Here is a 21282-nt window from a genome sequence, read left to right on the forward strand (position 1 = left end):
GAGAAGAGAGCCTGTTTTGTGTATGACTGTATTTTTCTTGTGTGTTTTTCTTCTAGTTAATATGCAAAGTGTCTACTTTAAGAGCACTGTGTGGACGACATACAGAAAAACTTATGGCATTTAAAGCAATATACCCAGACATTGTGCGACTTCATTTTCCTCCATTGTACAAGGAGTTGTTCACTTCAGAATTTGAGCCAGCAATGCAAATTGATGGGTAAATATATCACCTAAGCACTTCTAGAATGTCTGAAGTACAAACGTTAAAAAGAAAAGAAAAAAAAGAAAGAAAACCAAGACACTTTATATGGCCCTGCACAGACCTAGGGAGCCAACACACTGCACATCTTTTGGCGGTCGGGGTCAGGCAAAGGATGGGAAACAATGAAACAAAGTTGAACTTGTTTTTCTCATGCATATGATTTCCATTATGCCTACAAATATGGACCCTTTTTCTGTCTTGACTTCTCGATCTTTGACCTCTGTTTACACAGAATGAGGGTACTAAACTCAGAAGGTTTCTTTTTCCTTGTAGTTCACTGCCCACAGACTTTCAACAGAACAATCAATTTGTTGATCCCAGCAGAGTCCAGCGACTGGTGTGTACTGCAGAGGTTTCAGCATCAGTTTGCACAACTTGCTCATTGTTTCATGAAGGACAATATTTTTCATCTACCATTGATTGCCAGTAGGCAGAATGGCACGAAAAGGGTCCATAGCAATAGCAACAATAGCATTATAATATATTACAGGGTAAATGGGCATGAAGACTATATATAGAAAAAGAGATAATGTTTATATATTGTTTTAATTAATATAAAAAGTAGTTACTGGTATAGCTTTTCTTGTTGAATTGATAAGGCACTTTCATTTTGCACCTTTTTCTTTAAATTAAATGCTAGTGTGTTCATTGTCGTGTTGCATGTGCACCAGAAATTCAAGTTTAACTGAAAAAGGTTTGGAAGGTACTGATACATTGGAAGGTATTTATGCTGCTGTTTTCAACATTACTTTTCAAGACAGGCTGGTCACATCCTGAAATGAAGACATTGATTTTTAGAGTCTGAAAATGATGAACATTTTCTAAAATCAAATTAGCTTCTCAGCTGCTTTTTAAAGGGTGCTTTTATTTTTATACACAACCCAAAAGTTTCAAATCTGTGTGTTTAAAATTGCACATCTAAATCCATATTTAGCCTTTGAAATAAAAGCCCTGATTTTTCAGAAGTGCCAAGCACCCACAGCCAAGAATTTGCTGAGCATCTGCAGGTCAATCACAGCTGCAAGTGTGAAGCACCCTTGAAAATCGGGCCTTTAATTGTGGTGTATAAATATGGGTATGGATGCCCAACTCTATGAACCCATGTTTGAAAATGTTGACCAGAGTGTAATATATACACATACTCATATACTAATATATATATATATATATATATATATATATATATATATATATATATATATATATATATATATATATATTATATGTGTGTGTGTGTGTATGTTATATATACTGTTATATACTTTTAAACTCCACATGGTAAACAATGCACTTAAAGCAAAAGCCTAGTCCCATTGAAGTCACTGAGAATTTTGTTATTGACTTCAGCAGGCTGTTTTTCAAAATCCAGCAATTTTCTCCAGCACAGCACAACAGAGAAGTCCTTTGCTTTTAGAGCACATATGTATGGCTCTAGAAACAGCTAGGTTTATTTGGAAAGAAGCACTCTCTAAGGCTTATCAAATAAGTGCAAACTGATAAAATAAAGGCACAATCCTTTTGGTAGAAAGCAGGCATTTTATATTCTACATGAAACCCGAAAATCATGAGAGTGGACTATAGAATGAGCAGTAAGATGATAAACATACGTTGTGTAATTCCAAAAATGATTGTGATCCATGCATTATACTAATAAGGGGCCAAATTTTGCCGTCTTTATTTATGCAAATTACCATTCCCTTTACAAGGAGTTTTGCCTGAATATGGATGGCAGAATTTTGTCCCAAAGGAGGAGAAAAGTCAGAATTAAAAATATTAAATTAATTCTGAATGAGAGAGCCATATTAAACAACGTTAAGGGTAAGTTATCTAGCTTGAACGAGAAGGGAGCCCTCCCTATATTTATTTGGAAAAGTAGTTTTAGGATTGCAGCCTGATCTTCCAGCTCAATTGAACCAGAATGTTAATCCAGGAATTCTTCTTTGGCAAACTCTCTGCCCTCAGTCAGCCACTGGAAAGCCAATTTCTGCCTCAGTGTCATTCCGATGGTACTTCTGAGATTGGATGAAGCCTGACAGGAATGTAGACAACTTCTGTTTTATATGGGAAGCCAGAGATAAAACATCATAATATAACCACTGACTATCACTTTGAGTCATTTTGGATTAAATTTATCCACTTATTATAAAGTGAGATGTACAATCTGTTCAAAATTCAGTTTTCTTTATTTATTAATGCAATCCCTAAATGTTTAGTCCCCGGTTGTCTACACCCATGTTAGAAGTGTTATGCAGCTGTGGCTTGCCTGAAATGGCATTTAATAGTCACTGCAAAGCTGGAACCGCCTCCTTTGAATTGGAAGCAACTGGGGTGTTGAATTGGGGCTATATGGAAACAAAGTGAAACTTTGCATTTTCCCATATAGACAGTTTCTTAAAGTTATTAACAAATTGGAGTAGCACCTAAGGGCTATCACCATATTCTGCTAGGCACTGTACAAAGATATAATAAAGGGCAGCTCATGCCCCAAAGACCTTGTGAAGTGGCAGCATGCTCCAAAATATGAATAACTTTATTTTCTAAGATTGGTGTGAGTATAAGATCACACTGTAATTGTTTTTACACTACCCATCCAGCCCCTGCTCCTTTTCCTATGATCACTTTTTTTCTTTTTAGTGTAGGAAGGAGATAGGGAGAGAGATTTAAATAAAAGATTTTGGTATGTGACTAATCTGTGTGGTAAAGTATATATATAAAATACCTAAACAACTTCCCAGGTAAACCTACTTAATCCTTTTTTTCTTTAAAACTGAAATGGCAGGAATGGTATATTTACCTGGACAAATTGGAGCCTCTGCACTTTAACAATTAATAGCAGTCATTCCAACACATTGTGTTAAAGGGACACTGCCAACTTGAATGTTAATAAAATTAAGTTTTTTGTCTTTCAAATTCATTTGTATAGAGTACATTTTTAAATAGTATTGCCTGTTGTTGTTTTATTAAAATTCTTAAGGTTTTATGCTTCTCTGTTCGTTAAGGTTAATAAGGGCCTTTTCAGCAAAGTAGAAACTAACTGGGTATGGAAAACAGTGAAATTGTGCATATGACAGTTTTTTGTATATAGACAAAGTAAACTAATAAGACAGAGGAATATTTTTTCACTAACATTTCATTTGTAGTCACTGTAGTTGTTGCCAGTAACTATTAAGAAAAAAACCCTCCAGACAAATGATTTTCAAGTTGACTGTGTCTCTTTAAATCTATGGGGCCTAATGCTCCTCTCACACTGTGTTAACTGAGGAGTAATTGGAGAAGATGGAGCTACACAGATGTAAAACTGTTTTAAGGGGAGAATTAGGATAATGGGTTATTATGGGCAAAATAAAGTGTTCCCTTTTTTATAATTTGAGCATCTCTCACGTAGGCTTGAATTATTGCATTTAACCAGCGACCCACATTGGGGTCTGTATGGAGCTGCTACACTCTAATGGATTGTGCCTCCGATGGCACATTCTACTTCCCTAGTGTCCCTATCCTGCTCTGCTAGCTGACAGAGATGGGACAGTGCTTCACCTTCTCTACACCTGCTTCACAGTGATGTGCCCATGGAGACTTAGGGAGAAGTCCCTGTACTTTCATGAATGCAAAGGCTGAAGTTATGAGTGGGCATTGTCAAAGAGCATGGAGGAGTATAGCATTCACCATTCATTCCCTCCTGCATGCCCCCCACAAGAGTCATTCACCATCAAGGATTCGATCCAGAGCCCCTTACAGTCAAAGCAAGGAGCTTTGGATTGAGCCCCTAATCTTTAAAATGACCCAGAAAAATGTATCTGCGAAAAACAGTCAAATGCATCTCTCAGTTCTTTTTAGTTTGCGTTTTCTGGAATCATTGTTTACTTTATTGGAATAACTAGTCTGACGTGGCATTTCCGTTCTGATCTGTGCATTTGTGGATTTAATTTAAAGCAGGCTTTTTACTAACAAAAGATTTCTGAATGTGACCAGCCTCAGGTGCTAGCCCCTTAAAGATCAACTAAACTTAATTCCAGTGTCAGCTAATGTAAGTAAGACTTGACCTTTTCCAAGGAGTGAAAGACAAACCCTGTGTTTGACAGTAAGTAAGGTAACCGTGCTAAATATTTTTGGGCCTTTTTCTGTCATTACCTTCTTTTTTTTTTCTGGTAAATAGTACTTTACCTTGTCTGTGAGTGCAAACAGATGGGATATTTGACATCTAGCTGCTAGATGCAACTGTTTGGGAACACAAAATTGCAGGAGCAATTACGTTTGCTCCAGAAGCCAAGTAGAGCCCTAACTGAAAGCCGTATAACTTGTGGTCTGATTTTCAAAAATGTTGCACCCCTCACAGCTCTCACTGTCTTCAGTGGGAGCTGCTGAGTGCTCAGCACCTTGTAAAATCAGGCCATTAGTGTACACCTGACATAAGTGTGCTTTCCTAATCACTGTTAGTAGTCAAGATGGCTGATTTTTTTTCTGAGGATAACAGGGCGGTAGATGTACTTAAAGACTACTGCTGCCAAAGAGCCTTTTTGTGAGGGGATGTTGAATGATTCTAAATATAGCTAGTCATAATGAATCTACAGTATAGGAACAGGACATTGGCAGATGACTTATGTCTGTTAAGAACCTCTGAAGGGCCTAAGACCAGAAGTTCAGCAGTATATCAAGTTGAAATACACATTCATGCTCTGTGAATGAATGTCAGATGTATGAAACTTTTGTAGTCTTCCCAACTCACTACCACAAAAAAAAGTGACATTACAGAGAATAGCTGAAGATATTGGAATAATTATTCCTCTTAAGTGAGCTGCTCCTTATAATTTGTAAAGAAATTGTCTTGGGTTGTTGACATCTATCCAGTTTTCTGTTCTAAGGCAAAGAAACATTCTCAAGCTTTCTTAAAGAAGAGGTACTACCGTACAGTGTCAGTTGGTCCACTCTGATGTACTTTTGTGACTGATGCTGTTCATCTTTTTAATAACTATTGGATGAGGTGATGTGAGATGCTGTTCTTAAGTTTGGTTTTTCTTTATAAAGTTTATGTATCCTAGTATGGAGACCAAGGTCTGAGTGTGTGTGCACACATGCATGAATGTGTGTGTGTCTGCTTCTAGGCTGTCAGTGGAATAAAAAATGTATTCAAAATACTTAACTCAAAAATAGAAGGTGGAAAAAAGATTTATTCTATACAAAGCCTTGTCTGGACCACTTTAGAGAGACTTCTATTTTTTTAACCCTTCTATAAATATTTGATGGCACTTGAAATATTCCTGCAATAAAATGTGATTTGTGTAAAGATTAAAAAAAAAAAGATTTTGTAATGTGAAACAATGAAAGAAAGTAATGTAATTTTTCTAAAAAACAAAAACAAAAAACAAAAGAACGAACTTTGTATTACTTTGTTGATGGAATTTGTCTATTTGTCTTTGGAAAACTTTTTATTTCATTGAATGTGCCATAGTAGAGGTGTGGGGGGTTTGTTTTATTTCCTCCTCTTTTTTTTTATGTTTTTAATTAAAGGAATATAGCTATTTGTGTTACGACATTCCAAAATGCAAGACAACATAGCAGAATCATGATTACAAGGATTGATTAGTAAGCTTTGATCATTGTTGCTTTTTTGCACATGTTCTTCATTCCTCTATAGTGCAATATGTACATAGAGCACTTGCGGGTGTAACCTTATCCCTCAGGGAAAAATACATATTTGTACAGGATTTTTTTTTTACTTTTTTTTCCTAAGGAATGTCGATTGAATCACTTGTTTGTTGTTGAGGGGCAGCCAGATAATAATCCTAAAGCCACTGTCATAAAAATTGTTTAATCATTTTGTGCCCTTCTTTTATTCAAAAAGAGAAATAAAAGTTATTTTCTGACAGTTCTTTGTGCTGATTGGTGACGAAAAGGGTAAATAAATAAGCACCTTATGATTGACTTAACTGTGAATGACAATCCATCTTGTTATCAACACTAGAAGCCCTATTATTTCAGAGTTGGGTTTAAGAGTCAGAAACTAATGTGCTCAGGGATCAACTAAAACTCTTCAACAGGGTGGCCAGTACTACTGGGACAAATTGCTTTTTGAAAAATATATCATCATCCCTCCAAGGCACAAGTGAACTGTGTAGAACTCTTATGTGTCTAAACTCTCCATGTGTGCCTCATTTGAGTTTCCAGCCCATTGCTCATCAGTCTTATTTAATGAAAAATTAAAGAAAGGAAGAAATAGAACTTTAAAAATCATACAGAATTTTGTAAACATTCTTGGAAAACAAATCATTCTTCAAATTTCATTTCAGGACCCACTGTTCACCATTTTTTAATCATAGGAGTGTTTTGTAACAAAAAATGAATCTTCAATGTTTAAATTATAATTATCAAAGAGAACTCAGTTTTTCATATGCACTATAATATGTGTGGAAATGCTATGATTATTCAATCTTTACATTGAGTCATATAGCACAGAACACCATTAAAACCAGAAGAATACCTGGAGAACAAGTTATTAGACCTTCCCTGCTGTTGCTCTATGTGCTTCACTGTAAACCAAAAATATGTCATTTAAAGAAGCACTGTAGCTACCTACATCTTTGCATTTCCACATCTAAGTCTTACAGCAATTGCAGTAGTAGCAGGAAACAGAAAAGTCTAATCTGTCAATGCCAAAACTCTATGGATTTAGTGTAAGATTTTTCAAATACAGTATGTCTATATTGGGTTCTGGAAGCCCTGCAGAATTGATGGAGTTGCTTTGCTTTCTTTTGTACCTAAAATAAAAACAAGTAAAAAATTACAAATGCAATGGGCAAGATTTTGAGACTCTTTAATCAGGGCAAGAAGAGTGATTTCTCAAAATCTTACCTATGTGATTTAAATGATTCTTTTAAAAAGCATCATTTCTCCATTTTCTTGGGAGTTTTCATTTTTTCTTCGCTTGTATAACACGAATCCCAATTCTACATTTATGTAAAAAAATAAATCTAGTGAAATCTGTCTAAAGTAACCACTCTACAAGCTTATGCAGTTGATTATCTAATGCATGCAGGTTTAGTTTTAAGACAGAAAATTGCCTAAGAAGGTTGGTCTCTTGATCAGATCTCATTCTCTTTTATTTTTGTTAGAAGAGAATCCCTAATGCTGATCCTGAACGAGTAAAGACTAAGGTAGAGGTCTAAAGATATTTACTGAAATGGTTGACATCCTTCTGTTCATATTTGCAAATCATTCACAACTTCTGTTCAATGTGTACAGTTTACAAGATAAATTTTACCTCTGTATTTCAGTGCCCCAGACATTGGTGCATGTATTTTCCTGGACTCTCTGATGATAAAGGGTAAACAATGGATTTTTTGATTCGTTAGCAATTTTGAGCAGTCAGAAGGAAAAAATCATTTGGATTAGACTGACAATGAAAATGTTTGAAATTTTTGGCAAATCAAAAAGTTTTTAAAAATGCTTGAATATTTTGAAATAAAATTAAAACAAATTTCAAAAGTCATTTTCAACCGAGACAATTTTTTTTCAGAAATGTCAAAGTATTTGGATTTTAAAAATATATGTATTCCAAAGCAAACAATGCAACCAAATCAACATGAGTTCACAAAAACAAGTCTGCATATTTCTCAAAAAAAAAAGTTTGGGTCAAAAAAAATTTGCCCAGGTCTACTAATGATTGGCTTAGACCTTCCCTAGTCTTCAGAGTTAGGGACTCTTAAACAGATACAGAAACCGGGTTACTACTAAAACTGTGCACACAGTTTGTAATTAATCATTTATTCTACAGTTCAGCTCTGTATTTGAGTCTCCCACAGGCAGATAATGGATTTTATCAATATTTGTTGTAGGAAAAATTACTGTATAATAATCTGAAATAATTAGTGATAAGGAGTTTTCTCTGAGTATTCAATGTTTGAAATTTTAGCTGTGTTGGCTGGTTTTGATTGTGACACCTAGGACACTCAGTATATTTCTTTTTCCTAATTGGAGGAGTGCACCTCTTAGAATTGGATTTTTATGATTAATATATATTACTTTAAAATTCACCTTCTATGAACATGTTTGAATATTAATGTGACATTTGCATGAATATTCCTGCCACTTAAATTATTTGGTGGAATGTTCAGGGAAAGCAAACATACAAGGAAGCCAAATGCAATAGAAAAAATTTAATTTTAAAAATTGAAATAACCATTTATAGATAAATATCTGCAGTATTCGCTCAGCTCCCATTACTGTGTACCTTAGCAGCCCAATATAATGCTGTTAAGACACCAGGTAAAGAGGGAAAATATATAACATTTAATAAAAGGATAATTGCTAGTATCTATTCCATTCTTTGAATTTTATTCAGGTATTTAAAGGAATTTTAACACAATAAAAGCTGTATTCTACCTTTATATTCCATATATGGAACTGCCAGTGACAAATGACAGAGGGTTTGGGTTTTTTGGCCTTTATGAGAGGTAGAATATAGCAATAACCTTCTAGAGCAATAAGTAGACTAACCACATATGAAATAAAACATGATGCCACATGAAATGTTTAGCCCCTTTACATTGTGAAAATAAAAATGTATGAAATATTCTGACTATGCAGGCAATCAATATACACTCTTTACATTTAGATTTTGCTGCCTCAATATTCACTTGGATATCTTTCCTCACAATCTCATTACCTTCTGGAGCTTCACTTCACAAGAAAGTTGTTTAGCTTGGCATAATATATATGACATCAGACTTTATTTTTAGGCAATATCCGCATGCTTTCCATGTTTGTATCTGCTTAATATACTGAATTCCCCCTAAACTATCTTAATAAAGATGCATAAATTTTACAAGCACTTGCAATCTCTTTAATTATATAATACCTAAATGCAGAGAATTCATAAGCAATACAGTGAATTTTATTTCACAAAAGACATATGTACTGTAAATATCTTTCTAAATCCAAATTTTTCCTCATTTTTGTGTTTAATTTTGAAACAATTTATAGAAAGAACAGTGGTAAATATTTTGACTATTAGGACATTAGCTGGCTGCTTCTTTATATGTAACTGTATTGTCTGCCTGCTCCTTTTATGGAGATGTGTTTTTGTATTGGATGTTTGGGCCAATGGGAGGCTTCAAGCTACAGTGTATTTTCCCAATTTAAATATATTTAACATATGACAAACCCCAGACAAGGCTTTTTAAAATGTATAAAGAACTGCAGTGTTAGGAGGTTTATTTGCAAACTGATTTCAATGTTGTCCATTTTTATGGCACCTTTAACATATTCTTGTTTCCAAAGTACAAAAAGAAGGTTAAAAATACTCTAGCCATAATTGAATGTCAAGCAATAAAAACAAATGACTTTTTGTGCATAGATTTAAAAAGAAATACAAATTTTAGACATCTGCATGTAAATGCAATCTCTTGTTTACTGCTTTCTTAAACTTCAGCAACTAATTCCTTATTTTACTATTAATTTAAGGATTTGTAATGGCCTGTAAACATTTTCTCTTGCTCTGTTCTTTCAACTTTATCTTTGTCTCTGCTTTTGAGTCATATTTAATGTTGTTCTGCTCACCTCTATACGGTTAACTTTTTGCTTTCATTCTGTATAGATAAAGTTATGCTATAAACAGCCTACACAGTGCAAATATTTATCTGTTTATCAAATACCACATTATGCTGTATAATATCTGTTTTACTATATAATCTATTTTAGACATAGCTGTTTAGAACTAGAGTGTGCTATTTTTGTGTTTTTTCTGATGTGTGGTGCTAGATAAGTTACTTTTGTGAACAAAAAAACAAACCCCTTTTATTCCTAGACAATACCACCTTGGGTCTTGTTAATTTCACTGTCTATAACATATATATGCGTGTGTATGTATGTGTGTGTATATATATATACACACACACACACACACATACACACAAGCATATATATATATATATATAATCTACATATGTCCAACAAGTACCTGTATCAGAGTACTAGATCTGGGACATGTTTTTTCTCTTTAACTACATAGTACCATTATATAAATTATTCTGTAGTATATTTAATGAGGAGAAAATTACTTCAACAGAATAGATATTTGATATCAAATATTTTTCTATGTTCATATTATGATAAATGTGCTATGTCCTGTTTATTATCCATTGGGTTGCTAAAATGCTTTCACTGCATATCACATCATACGAAAAATATGTAGCCAGTTCCCCAGTATAAAATGCTGTCTAGTTTAAGGGTTGAAGTAGGTAGTTAACTGGGGGATCTCTTTTCCAGTTAGTCCATGTGAGATATAGATATAGACCTAAACCTGCTAAGTGCTGGGTGCCTTCTTCCCCCTAAATCTAACAGGAATGGAGGGCACTTCCCATTCCAGAAGTCACATGATCATGCCTATATGCCTAATTCCAGTTATTGTCAATGGGAATGTTCTGTAAATCTTTCATGAAACATTGATGTCCAAATTCTGACCTTATATATGCATATGTGATTCTCATTAAAATGACACATGCATGTCCAAGGATGGACTTTGACACCTAAAGTTAATGCAGAAATGGACTTTGTGGAAGTCAGTCAGTCAGAGAACTTGATATTTTCTGAATTTTTATACATACCTTTATTTATCTAGAAATCATACTTGGAGTTACTCTTCGCTTCAACTCTCTCCTCCCACGAATATTGTCATTTAAGTTCTTACAAAATTGATGGATATCAAATATCTGAGGTAATTAACCTTTTTAAATATTTATTAGAATTTTTCTGTAATATTACTGAATTTATAAGATCTTTAGCAAAGATTTTTGAGCAATTTATTAAAGGTAAAGTTTCTGTTTACTGCACTTTTTGATAAGGGAAGGTAGTGAATTTTAAAGCCATGATTCTTGGCTTCCATGCACTGCTTTTGTACCCTCAATCCAAGGAAAATATTTTTTTTACAGTAACATACTATTGTCCTGAAAATAAATACAAACTTTACTGCACCATGGGTATATTTTCATAAGTAGAAAGTTTAATTACAAACACTATCAGGACAATTACTTTTAAAACCTTCAGAGTTAGTCTTATTTAAATACAAGCCATGATGATTTTATTTCTAAATCCCTTGTTGATTTACATCACCTTTTGATACTTTCAAACAGCAATCAGTGGAGGATCTCTTAAATTTTTATCTGCTAACATATACATCATAAACTTTATGCTAGGAAAATGTTCTCCCTGATTTATATAACAACTAAACTTAAACAATTATGCAAAACCCTCTGGTAATATTTTCTCCTGTAACTAAATGTTTAAAGTAAAGAGACCAGAATAAGTGCTGATTACAAATGTGTGTTGGTTTGATGATTAAGCACATGAACTTCACAAACCTCATTGAGTAATACTCATTTTTCTGTAAATACATGCAAGTTTAAATGAAATTATACTGTACATGTAAATGTGTACAGTATGTAAAAATTCCTTTTCTAGTCACAATAAAAGTATAAGCCATCAAGAGAAATGTTAAAATGTATTGTATTAAAACTTTGCTAATGATCTTTACCCATTATCACCTAACTTTTCACTTTCTTGAATCTTCTTTTAAACTCACTCTTACAATAGTCTGCTTATATTCAACAGTTTATTTTACTCTGAGTCCTGAAAAAGTATTTTGATTCATTTTGTAAATACAACTGTAAAAATAAGAGATTTAATGTTGTCTTTTAAATACTCCAATTTTCATTCTAATATGAATGTTGTTATATTGTACTTAGAAACTTGTACCTTTAATATTACATTACCTTTATTAAGTGCATTGAACACATCAATTTTAGATGTGCTTTATGTACTGTTATCCTGTAATAAAAGTTTCAGCTTCTAATGGAAACACTTGTCTTATTATTTTTTTCCATTAGGATCATATTCATTTTCTGCATTGTGTTACGTGTTAAATTTATTCCTTGGTGGCTGTACAGAGGTACAAAGTTAATCAAGCTCTAGATGTGTCATGGTAGATTGTTGAACAAATAAACCTCTATACAGTTTTTTAGTGTTCAACCGTTTGACACTGTCAGGCATAGTAAAGAATCTAGGTGCATGTCTTTACCCCACTACATTACTAGATACATATAGACTCAACAATAACAATATCAAGGATGTTAGCAGAGGGAGTGTGAACACTTGTGAGGACTGGAATCCAAGGGTCTGTTATCCTAGAACAGTACTGGCATGTAACGAAGAGAGAGTCTGTCCAGGTTCAGGTATGTAGATATCGCATTGTGGAGAAGCCACTGCACACAAAAAACTACCTTAAAAGAACATTATTAAGTTAAGCACTGAACTGTTGGAAATGCCAGGATTACTGTTGACTCTGCAAGTTTAATTCAGCCCCCTTGTGTGTATCCATTATGATACTGTCTTTAATTACATGATCTCGTACTATTTTTTTCCACAGGATCCCAACCACATTCAGTACAGGGGATGGATGCTATTCAATATTTAGTTTTCTCCTTGTTTAATGTGTGGCCCATGCCTTTTTTTTACTGCACACTATCCAAACCCTGCTCTGAAGACAGAATTATTAATTTCCTCATAGGCTTTTCTACAGTATCTTTGTGCTTCAAAAAAATGTGTGTGTATTTATTTCACAACACTTCTGTGAGATGAGAGGGTATTATTATCCCCCTTTTTACACTTGTGGAACTGACTGAGGCACAGAGAGATTAGGGTCAGAAATATCTACTAATTTTGGGTGCCTACTCTGAGACATTTAGGACCTGATTTTTCAAAGTACTTAGCATATCATGCTTCATGTGTTCAGAGTACAGCTCCCAAGACTTCAGTTGCAGATGTGAGTGCTCGGTACTGCAAATCAGAACCCAGGGTGTCACACCAGGCACCAAGAAACTGAAGCATTTGTGACCACCTGTGAAAAGTTTTGGTTTAAGTAGCTTGCCCAGCATCACCAAGGAACTCTGTGGTAGAGGCAAGGATAGAATCTAACTCTCCAGACCAGCATTTAATCACTTTAACAATTTTTTGGGTACAATTCTCATTTAGTACAAACCTTCGCTTCTGAACAAACGATGCATGAGTACCACAGACAACAACCTGCTTCACTACATAACCCTGATTCATCCACAGAACAGGTCCATTCTGTGCACTGAATGAGACAGGGATCCTATGGAAAAAATAGCATGTGATCCTAGAATTATAGACTGTGCTAATGAATACACACAAGGCCAAGGGCCCAGAGCCTCAAAGCACTGAGGCTCCTAATTTCTATTGAAATCGATGGAAGCTAGGAGCTTAAACACCTTTGAAGATTTGGGCCAAGAAGGTCAAGATAAGGTTGCACAGAGTTGAAATGTGGAGTAGGTGGTCATCTTTCCTCCAACCAGGCCCAAGACTGAAATAACAGGCTGGTTCAAGTAAAATATGATGTATATTAACAAAGCTTTGTAGGGGAAGCTTTGGCAGTTGAGGCATTTACTTACTCTAGCTAGTGCTATTAGTGCCTGATTATTCTGCATCACTGAAGTGCATGGGGGTTTACGTGAGTCTGTGATTCAAGAGAATCCAGGTAAGTCAAAATTCATGTTATTCCAGTGAAAGAAATAACTCTATGGAAAGGAATTGATGTAAATCAGGCCTTTTGAAATAAAAAAAATATGATTACGGGGGATTTGAACAGGATTGAAACTGAAAAAGGATTTCTGATTTCTAGCTCAGAGAATAAATGGATCAGACTGCACTTTGCAGTAGGCCAGAGATTCCCAACATTTCTGTTGGCTGCACCCTTGTGCTGGGATGAATTAGTGGATGCTTCTCCACTCCACCTTGCAGTCTTTCATCTCACAGATTCCCTTGTTCCATTATTATTATTTAATCAGCTTTATTATGGTAGTGCCTATGGGACAACCAAGAATGGCGGTCCAAGGTGTTAAGCATTGGACAGAGTAGTAGACAGTCTTTGCCCTGAAAAGTTTACAGTCTAAATAAAAAAGACACATGAAGGGTAGGGAAAGGGATACAATGCACATACAATGTGATAGCAACAAATGTCACTTAGTTCCATTATTTCATGTTTGGGTGGGTTTAGTTAGGCAGGGATAAGCTAGATGGTGGGGTGAGAGGGAACACTGAAGAGGAAGGAGGGACAATATGAAAGGCAAATATGGAGTAAGGCTGAGTTGAAGAGACTGTGAGGGAAAGGGGCGGGGAGAGAGTTGAAGAATACAGCCAGTGGCTGTACATCAGAGTTGTACTTGCTGCCATATATATTAAGGAATATTAGAGAAGAGGAAAGGCAGACAGGCCAAGTACCTTTGAAGCCTACCATTTTACTCACAGCAGCAGGAGTAGGGGCAGACTGGATCTGGAATCATGTACTTTTCCTTTCCTCTGAGTTGTATCTCTGACCTCTGCATTAGTCTGGTGGTGTCCCAGTCTTCTTCATTATCTGGTCCTGTATGTACAGACAAGAGCTGATAGTTACAAGGTGCTGTCAGAGGATCTCAGTGTTTTATGGGGGCACTCACTCCTACTGGAGACAATGGGACGTGGTGGTCATTTTGAAAGAACATTTTTGCAAAGGGCAGCTGTAATCACACACTCGTTAATAATGGAAAGATGGTAGCCATTCTTAAAAAGGGCAGGTTTCAGATTAACAGCCGTGTTAGTCTGTATTCGCAAAAAGAAAAGGAGTACTTGTGGCACCTTAGAGACTAACCAATTTATTTGAGCATGAGCTTTCGTGAGCTACAGCTCACTTCATCGGATGCATGCCGTGGAAACTGCAGCAGACTTTATATACACAAAGAATATGAAAAAATACCTCCTCCCACCCCACTGTCCTGCTGGTAATAGCTTATCTAAAGTGATTATCAAAATGGCCCACCTGATAATCACTTTAGATAAGCTATTACCAGCAGGACAGTGGGGTGGGAGGAGGTATTGTTTCATATTCTTTGTGTATATAAAGTCTGCTGCAGTTTCCACGGCATGCATCCGATGAAGTGAGCTGTAGCTCACGAAAGCTCATGCTCAAATAAATTGGTTAGTCTCTAAGGTGCCACAAGTACTCTTTTTTTTTTTTTTTTTTAAAAAGGGCAGTTCTTCATGGAATTCACTATAAAACAGCAGTTCTCAGCTGGGGATCTGCAGCTGGTTTCAGGGGGGCCATAAGCCCTGAGCCCCAGTGCCTGGCGGGGCAGAAGCCGCAAGCCCATGGGCAGAGTTGGGAGGGGCATGGAGGGGCCTTGCCCCCCCTCAAACTGCAGTGCCTTAACGAGAGTGGGACAGTCCCAGGGCAGCTCCACACAAATACCCCTCCTCCTCGCTCTTTGGAGGCCACATTCCTCTGGCCAGGTCAGGTCAGGGTAGCTGCTGCTCTGGTTGGTGCCATAGAGCGGGCAGCTGTGGTGATCCCAGTCTCCTGGTGTCCAGGGCTGAAGCTGCTCCTCAGCTCCCTGCCCCCTTTGACTGCTCGACCCAGTAAGAGCCACCCAGGCAGACAGACCTGGCTCTGGGGCTGGCAGATCCCTTGGGGAGTAGCAACCATGAGAGAGGGGGCCTCCTGACCACAGCCCCTACCTAAATCCCTCCCTGTAACCTGAGCTACACCCCTGCCTGCACAGAGCCTCTAGCTACTCCCTGCATGCACACAGCTCCTAGTTCAGGGGTACTCACAACAAATTTTTTGGCGGCCTCAGAGTGCAACCACCAACTCTTGCTGGTGGCCGCACTGACACGTCTTCCTAAAATACTTGATTAACTTTAGGAAAAGCAAATAAATAGCACATATACATATCCACATCACTGTAATTTATTCATGTAGGGGTTTTTTTGCAGACTCAATAATAAAAATATTACTGTGAAAAGTGACGTGTTAATATCAATCACTTTTCACATGACACTTAGCTATCTGGAAGGCTGTGACAAGTAATACTTGCATGATACCTGTCTCTAGGGGCCATGCAGGGCTGTGCATCCAGGAGGAACAGGGAAGGTGGGGGGAAGGGCAGATGCTTTGCAGCCTCCTGCATCATGGCTCAGGAAGCTGTTGTGGCCCTAGGGAAACCTCCTGGCACTTGAGAAGCCTGCCCTAGTTACACCCTGCCTGCACACAGCCCCAAGCTACCCTCTCCCTGCACCCTGAGCTACACCTCTACCTGCACACAGTTCCTAACTACCACCTGCCTTCACCCTGAGTGGTTTTCACCTTTTTCCCCTCCCCCTTTTCCCCCCAGGCTGGGTGGCCTGCTGAGTTGAGTCAGTGGGGTTTAGGTTGCGCTCCCTCCCCAGACCCCGCTGTGCGGAGCTAGCCTAAGCCCTGCCTGGCCCTGCCCCAACAAAACAGAAGTCAAACTATGCCTATGTCTGAGGGCCCGCCCCCACCCACCAGAACTCCGATTCCCCCTCCCTCCCCTACCACTCCAGATGGGCCAGGGGGGTTTTACAGCGTGTTGGGGAGGAACCTCAGAAAGCAAATGGTTGAGAACCCCTGCAAGTATAGAAGAATGTTATTGCTCAGCCTGTACTGAAGAGGAAACTTTCAGTTCTGAAGGATAATAGAAAAAAATTACTATTAATTTTAAAAAGTTGAAATTTAGTTTATGCACAAGATTGCAGTGAGTTTTAACTACATAGGAAGTTGAAAGAGTTGTATTATTCCATTATTAATAAAGAAATGGGCAGACACAGAATGGTAAATTTCTTAAAGGACCTAATTTAAAATTAATTTAAACTCCTATAATGAATTTACCTGTAAGTTCTCAGAAAATTCTCTCTCTATTCAAAGCTTAAGTGCTGTAATATTAGGACAGAGATGCACTCTTCTCTATGCATAGTGGGTGATTCCCTGCTGATTTCTTACAGGGAGGGCTGCTGAGCTGGCTCTGTGGAAAATTAAAAGGTAGTGGCATAAGGGAGTGCTTGTAGGAAACTGAGCAGGGGTGCTAGAACAGTGGGGGTCAGAGGGTGATGGACCTCCCACTTTTTACTGGCCATAAGGATGAACAACTGGAGGGGGGAGAGTTTCTTGGGAGGAAGAGACAGTGCAGGAATGGGGCTTTGGGGGGAGGAGCCTTGGGGGAAGGGGCAGCACTGTGGGATGGAACAACAGTTTGGGTGCCCGTGGCCCCCCAATGTTAAGAAGATTCCACCACCCCTGAAAGGGAGTCAAGGGAAGAAAGAGGATCCTATGTGGTAGGTACAATAAGCCTGCACTCCGCCTCTTCCAATCCCTGCTCCATCCCCTCCCACTGCTGCCTGCTAAGTCCTTCCTCTCCTCCACTCCACCCTCTTCCCCCACAGCCCCCCTGCCTGCTTCATCCCTCCTCTCAGGCCCGCCAATGGGGGTGGGGGCGGGCAAAGGGGACAATTGCCATGGGGCCTGGGCGATTTAAAAGGGTGCAGGGGCCCGCGGCTGCCACTGGCAGTGGAGCTAAGGCAGGCTTCCTGCCCACCCTTGCTCCGTGCCGCTCACGGACCTAGCCAGCATGTCCCTGCAGCCCCTGCGGAAGGAGTATCCATGCACGGCCCCTGCCCCGAGTGCCAACTCCACAGCTCCCATTGGCCCGTACTGCGACCAATGGGAGCTGCAGGGGCAGTCGCCCAGATATTCCATGGGCCCCTCACCTAGGAACCGTTGCCAGAGGGGTGTGCCAATCGCTTTCAGGAGCCGTCCAAGGTAAGTACCACTCCCCTGACTCCCTCCTGTACCACAACTCCCTGCCCCAACCTAAAGCCCGCATCCAAACTCCCTCCCAGAGCCCAACCTCTCACCCCCTCCCACACCCAAACTCCCTCCAGAGCCAGCACCCCAGACCTCCTCCCACACCCAAAAATCCTCCTGGAGCCCCACCCTTCACCCCCTCCTGTACCCAAACTCCATCCCAGAGCCCGCACCCCTCCTGCACCCAACCCTCTGCCCCAGCCTGGTGAAAATGAGTGAGGGTAGGGGAGTACATCGGAGAGAGGGGGGATGGGGTGAGCAGGGGGCAGGGACTCAGAGAAGGGGTGGGACAGGGCATGGTCTCAGGGAAGGGGCAGGCAGGGGGCAGGGCAAGGGTCTTTGGGTCTGCTCGTTTAGACAGCTGGCAACCTTAGTGGGTGGGCATATGGAAGTCCTGACCGTGCCAGAAGAGCGCACCCAGCAGCACAGGCGGCAGCTCACTGGGCACTAGCCAACACAGACATAGCACCGCCCGAATGTCAGGTGGACTGCGTCTGCGTGGGCACGGCTTGTGTGTGCGTGGGGGGCCCATTGACTATTCTGCCCTGGGGCCCAGAATTGCTGTCAGTGGGCCTGCCTTCTTTCCTCCCCTCATCTAACCCCCCCCCCACCTGCTGTGTACCTCCTCTTCTCCATCCCTTTCCCCTGCTCGCCCCACCCTCCTCTCCTCCAGGCTGGGCCGGATGCCCAGAGGCGCCCTTTGCCCGGAGATCCAGGGGGCCACCCAGCCCAGACTGAGGGGGCCCAGCCCCTCCTTGGAGCGGGACAGGGTGGAGGCAGGTCTCCCCTCAGTGGTTCTGGGGGGACATGGGGTTGCCAAGTCTCATGAGAGCAAAAAGTGGCACTACCTTTCAAAACAAGCCCAACACATTTCATGGAATCATCATAGAATCCTAGAATATCAGGGTTGGAAGGGACCTCAGAAGGTCATCTAATCCAACCCCCTGCTCAAAGCAGGACCAATCCCCAATTTTTGCCCCAGATCCCAAATGGCCCCCTCAAGGATTGAACTCACAACCCTGGGTTTAGCGGGCCAATGCTCAATGAGCTATCCCTCCCCCCATTCAGAGGGAAGGCAGGAGCTGTTTATACAAATTCCATTTTTCAGTAGTTCTAATTTTGTTGCATACAACAGTAAGTAATGCATTCCAAATATGAAAACAATAAAGCTGGGTGTACTCACGTTGTTAAAAAAGGGCATCCTCCCTCTCTCCATCCCCAGGGTCTCTTGCCTCAATGTGGTACAGTTCTGTGTTGAACGGTTGAAGCGCACCCCAAGTGTGGGACCAAAAAACTGGCACGTGGGCGGGCCAGAAAGTTCATGAATTTGGGTGTGTTTTCCTAACTGAAGGGGAGGGGGGACGGAGAACTGCCTGTGCAGGGGCCCAACACCACGCCTACACGGTACACCCGTTTTAAACTAACTGTGCCTTGAAGTCGCCCAGTACAAAACAGCCCAAATAAGCAACCGCCAAATAAAAGGAGCCCAGAGCCCTGCAACTCCCTGGCGACCAAAGCGCCTTCTGAAGAAGCCCAGACGTGGCCACGCTGCTACCAAGCAGCCTTGGGCCGGAGTCCGCCTGAGAGCCGCCCCCACGTCCCCGCTCTGTCTCTCGGGACGGGACGGGCTGCTCGGGGTGGGAACTCCCGCCCATCAATCCCCGCCCCCGCAGCGCCCCCTGAGGGAAGGGGTGGGATTCTCTGAGCGGGCCGGTGTGGGCAATGGAGGAGCCGCTCGCTCTGCCCACACCAAAGATGGCCGCTCACGGAGCTGCAGGTGCTGCTCGAGCTCCGGCTCTGGTTGGCTGCCTCACCCACGTGAGACCGCGTCCAGCGCGCTCCGAGGTTCTGATTGGGTAGCGCTGTGAGGGAGGGGTGGCTGGGTTCGTGGAAGGGATAGTTTGCCGTTGCCGGGAGAAGGGGCACGGGCTTCTTCGGGGGGGTAGCGCGGCCAAGATGGAGGCCGGTGAGAAGCGGCTCACCTGGTGAGTACGTGTGGCTCTGCCCCGGGCCCGATGGGGGCCCCGGACCCTGTCGCCTGGGCCCTGCTGAGGTCGGGTCTCCCCCGGCGCGGTGCTGTGTGCGAGCGGGGGCACAAACCGCTGCTGCGCTGACTGTCCCGAGCGTGTGTGCGCGTTAGGGGGACGGGGCCCCTCTGACAGGCCGCCGCACCGCAGCGGGGTTGTGTAGCTCAGAGCCTCCGCGAGCCCCCGGTGTCTTCCATCCCCTTGCTGCTGAGGTCGTGTAACCAACGCGCCATCGCTGTAGCCTCCGAGATTCCCCGCTCGCTGCCTCCGCATCGCCTTTCCCACTGGCTCAGCTGCTCGGGGCGTCCCCGCACTTGGCCCGCTAGTGTGGACGGGGCACAGGCGATTGCTGGAACCACCGCGTGCTCTCACCCCCGCCCCGTTGTGTGGCGAGGGATCTGGATAAGAACTAATGAAAGTCTGATGCCCTGTACTAGGAGCTGCCGCCTCGTTGTTGTCCCGGTGATCGCCTACAAATAAAAATGAAGCCATTAACAACTGAAAAGCACCAATGCGGCGCAAAATGCCAGCTTCCTGTCTGTACTATAACTCTCCCGCTTGGAAGCAGTGGTGGGAAATCTGTGGGAGAGTCTATGGACACAGCAGTGCAATCTAGCAAGGGATGGGACTAAGAGCTGATCAGTTCAGAGGCTCTGCTTCAAGCAATGCCTGCATTAGCCTTGACCTGTGACAGGTACTGGACACATCTGGGATCACATATTAAAAATAATATTTTTGTTTTTCCTCTCCTTCATTCCACCCACATCTTTCCCATAGGGAAGGGGGTTGGTCAGCAGTTAATTGAACTAATGCTGCAATGCTAATGCCCCTGTAGTCATTTTATATAATGTTTTAAATGGTCATTTATTAACACAGCACATAGATCTACCAATGATTTTTACAGATAAATAAAATGAGATCCTTTCCGTAAGGAGCTTACATTTTACAGCCTTGACACTGCAAGGGCTTGTGCAAGTGCTTAACTGTAAGCACATTCATAAGCCTTTGCAGGATCAAGGCCCATATCTACAATTGCTTATTTTAGAGAATGACAAATTTTATGTTTCATGAAGAAATCACCCACTAATGAAATACAACCACCACTGAGATGAAAAATAAGACCTGTTTAATATGTCAGACTAACACTACACAGAGGACAAAAAGTTTAGGACAAAAACTGAAAAAATACCCTATCTGGTTGAGATTACCACATATATTTTAGGGAGGTGGATTGTAATTACCTTTGAAGCAGTATGGTTATTTAGCAGGTAGTGTAGGAGAGAGGAAGAAATTAT

At 40.7% G+C, this 21282-nt stretch overlaps 2 protein-coding genes and 1 long non-coding RNA gene across 11 annotated transcripts in view; 2 read left to right on the forward strand and 1 right to left on the reverse strand.

Moving 5' to 3' along the window:
- RORA (RAR related orphan receptor A) overlaps positions 1-11950 on the forward strand; it is a 552459-nt gene extending 540509 nt beyond the window's left edge. For 2 of the 3 annotated variants that reach the window (XM_073303639.1, XM_073303636.1), the window contains exons 11-12: positions 57-217; positions 10875-11950. In XM_073303639.1, coding sequence (XP_073159740.1) covers positions 57-217; positions 10875-10935 — 222 coding nt within the window. In that variant the 3' untranslated portion in view covers positions 10936-11950. The remainder of the gene's footprint in view (positions 1-56; positions 218-10874) is intronic. The other variant, XM_073303637.1, reaches the window with a different exon arrangement.
- On the reverse strand, positions 11225-20360 carry LOC140894863 (uncharacterized). 2 transcript variants are annotated; one of them, XR_012153967.1, is made up of 3 exons: positions 19943-20360; positions 19144-19254; positions 11225-14690 (listed from the first exon to the last, which is right to left on the reverse strand). It is a non-coding gene; the product is annotated as an uncharacterized lncRNA (long non-coding RNA). The 2 variants fall into 2 exon arrangements; XR_012153966.1 differs by lacking the exon at positions 19943-20360 and adding an exon at positions 16989-17121 and having other exon boundaries at positions 19144-19670.
- The window catches only part of ICE2 (interactor of little elongation complex ELL subunit 2), a 56131-nt gene continuing 54681 nt past the window's right edge, over positions 19833-21282 (forward strand). For 4 of the 6 annotated variants that reach the window (XR_012153965.1, XM_073303629.1, XM_073303632.1 and 1 more), the window contains exon 1: positions 19833-19945. Coding sequence is in view for 5 of the 6 variants with exons in the window: in XM_073303629.1 (XP_073159730.1) it covers positions 19917-19945 (29 nt within the window). In the remaining variant the exon portion in view is untranslated. Of the gene's footprint in view, positions 19946-19969; positions 20682-21282 lie in introns of those variants that run through there. The other 2 variants (XM_073303631.1, XM_073303630.1) reach the window with 2 other exon arrangements.

The sequence above is a fragment of the Lepidochelys kempii genome, chromosome 10, assembly GCF_965140265.1.
Source record: "Lepidochelys kempii isolate rLepKem1 chromosome 10, rLepKem1.hap2, whole genome shotgun sequence".
Classification (NCBI taxonomy): Eukaryota; Metazoa; Chordata; order Testudines; family Cheloniidae; genus Lepidochelys; species Lepidochelys kempii.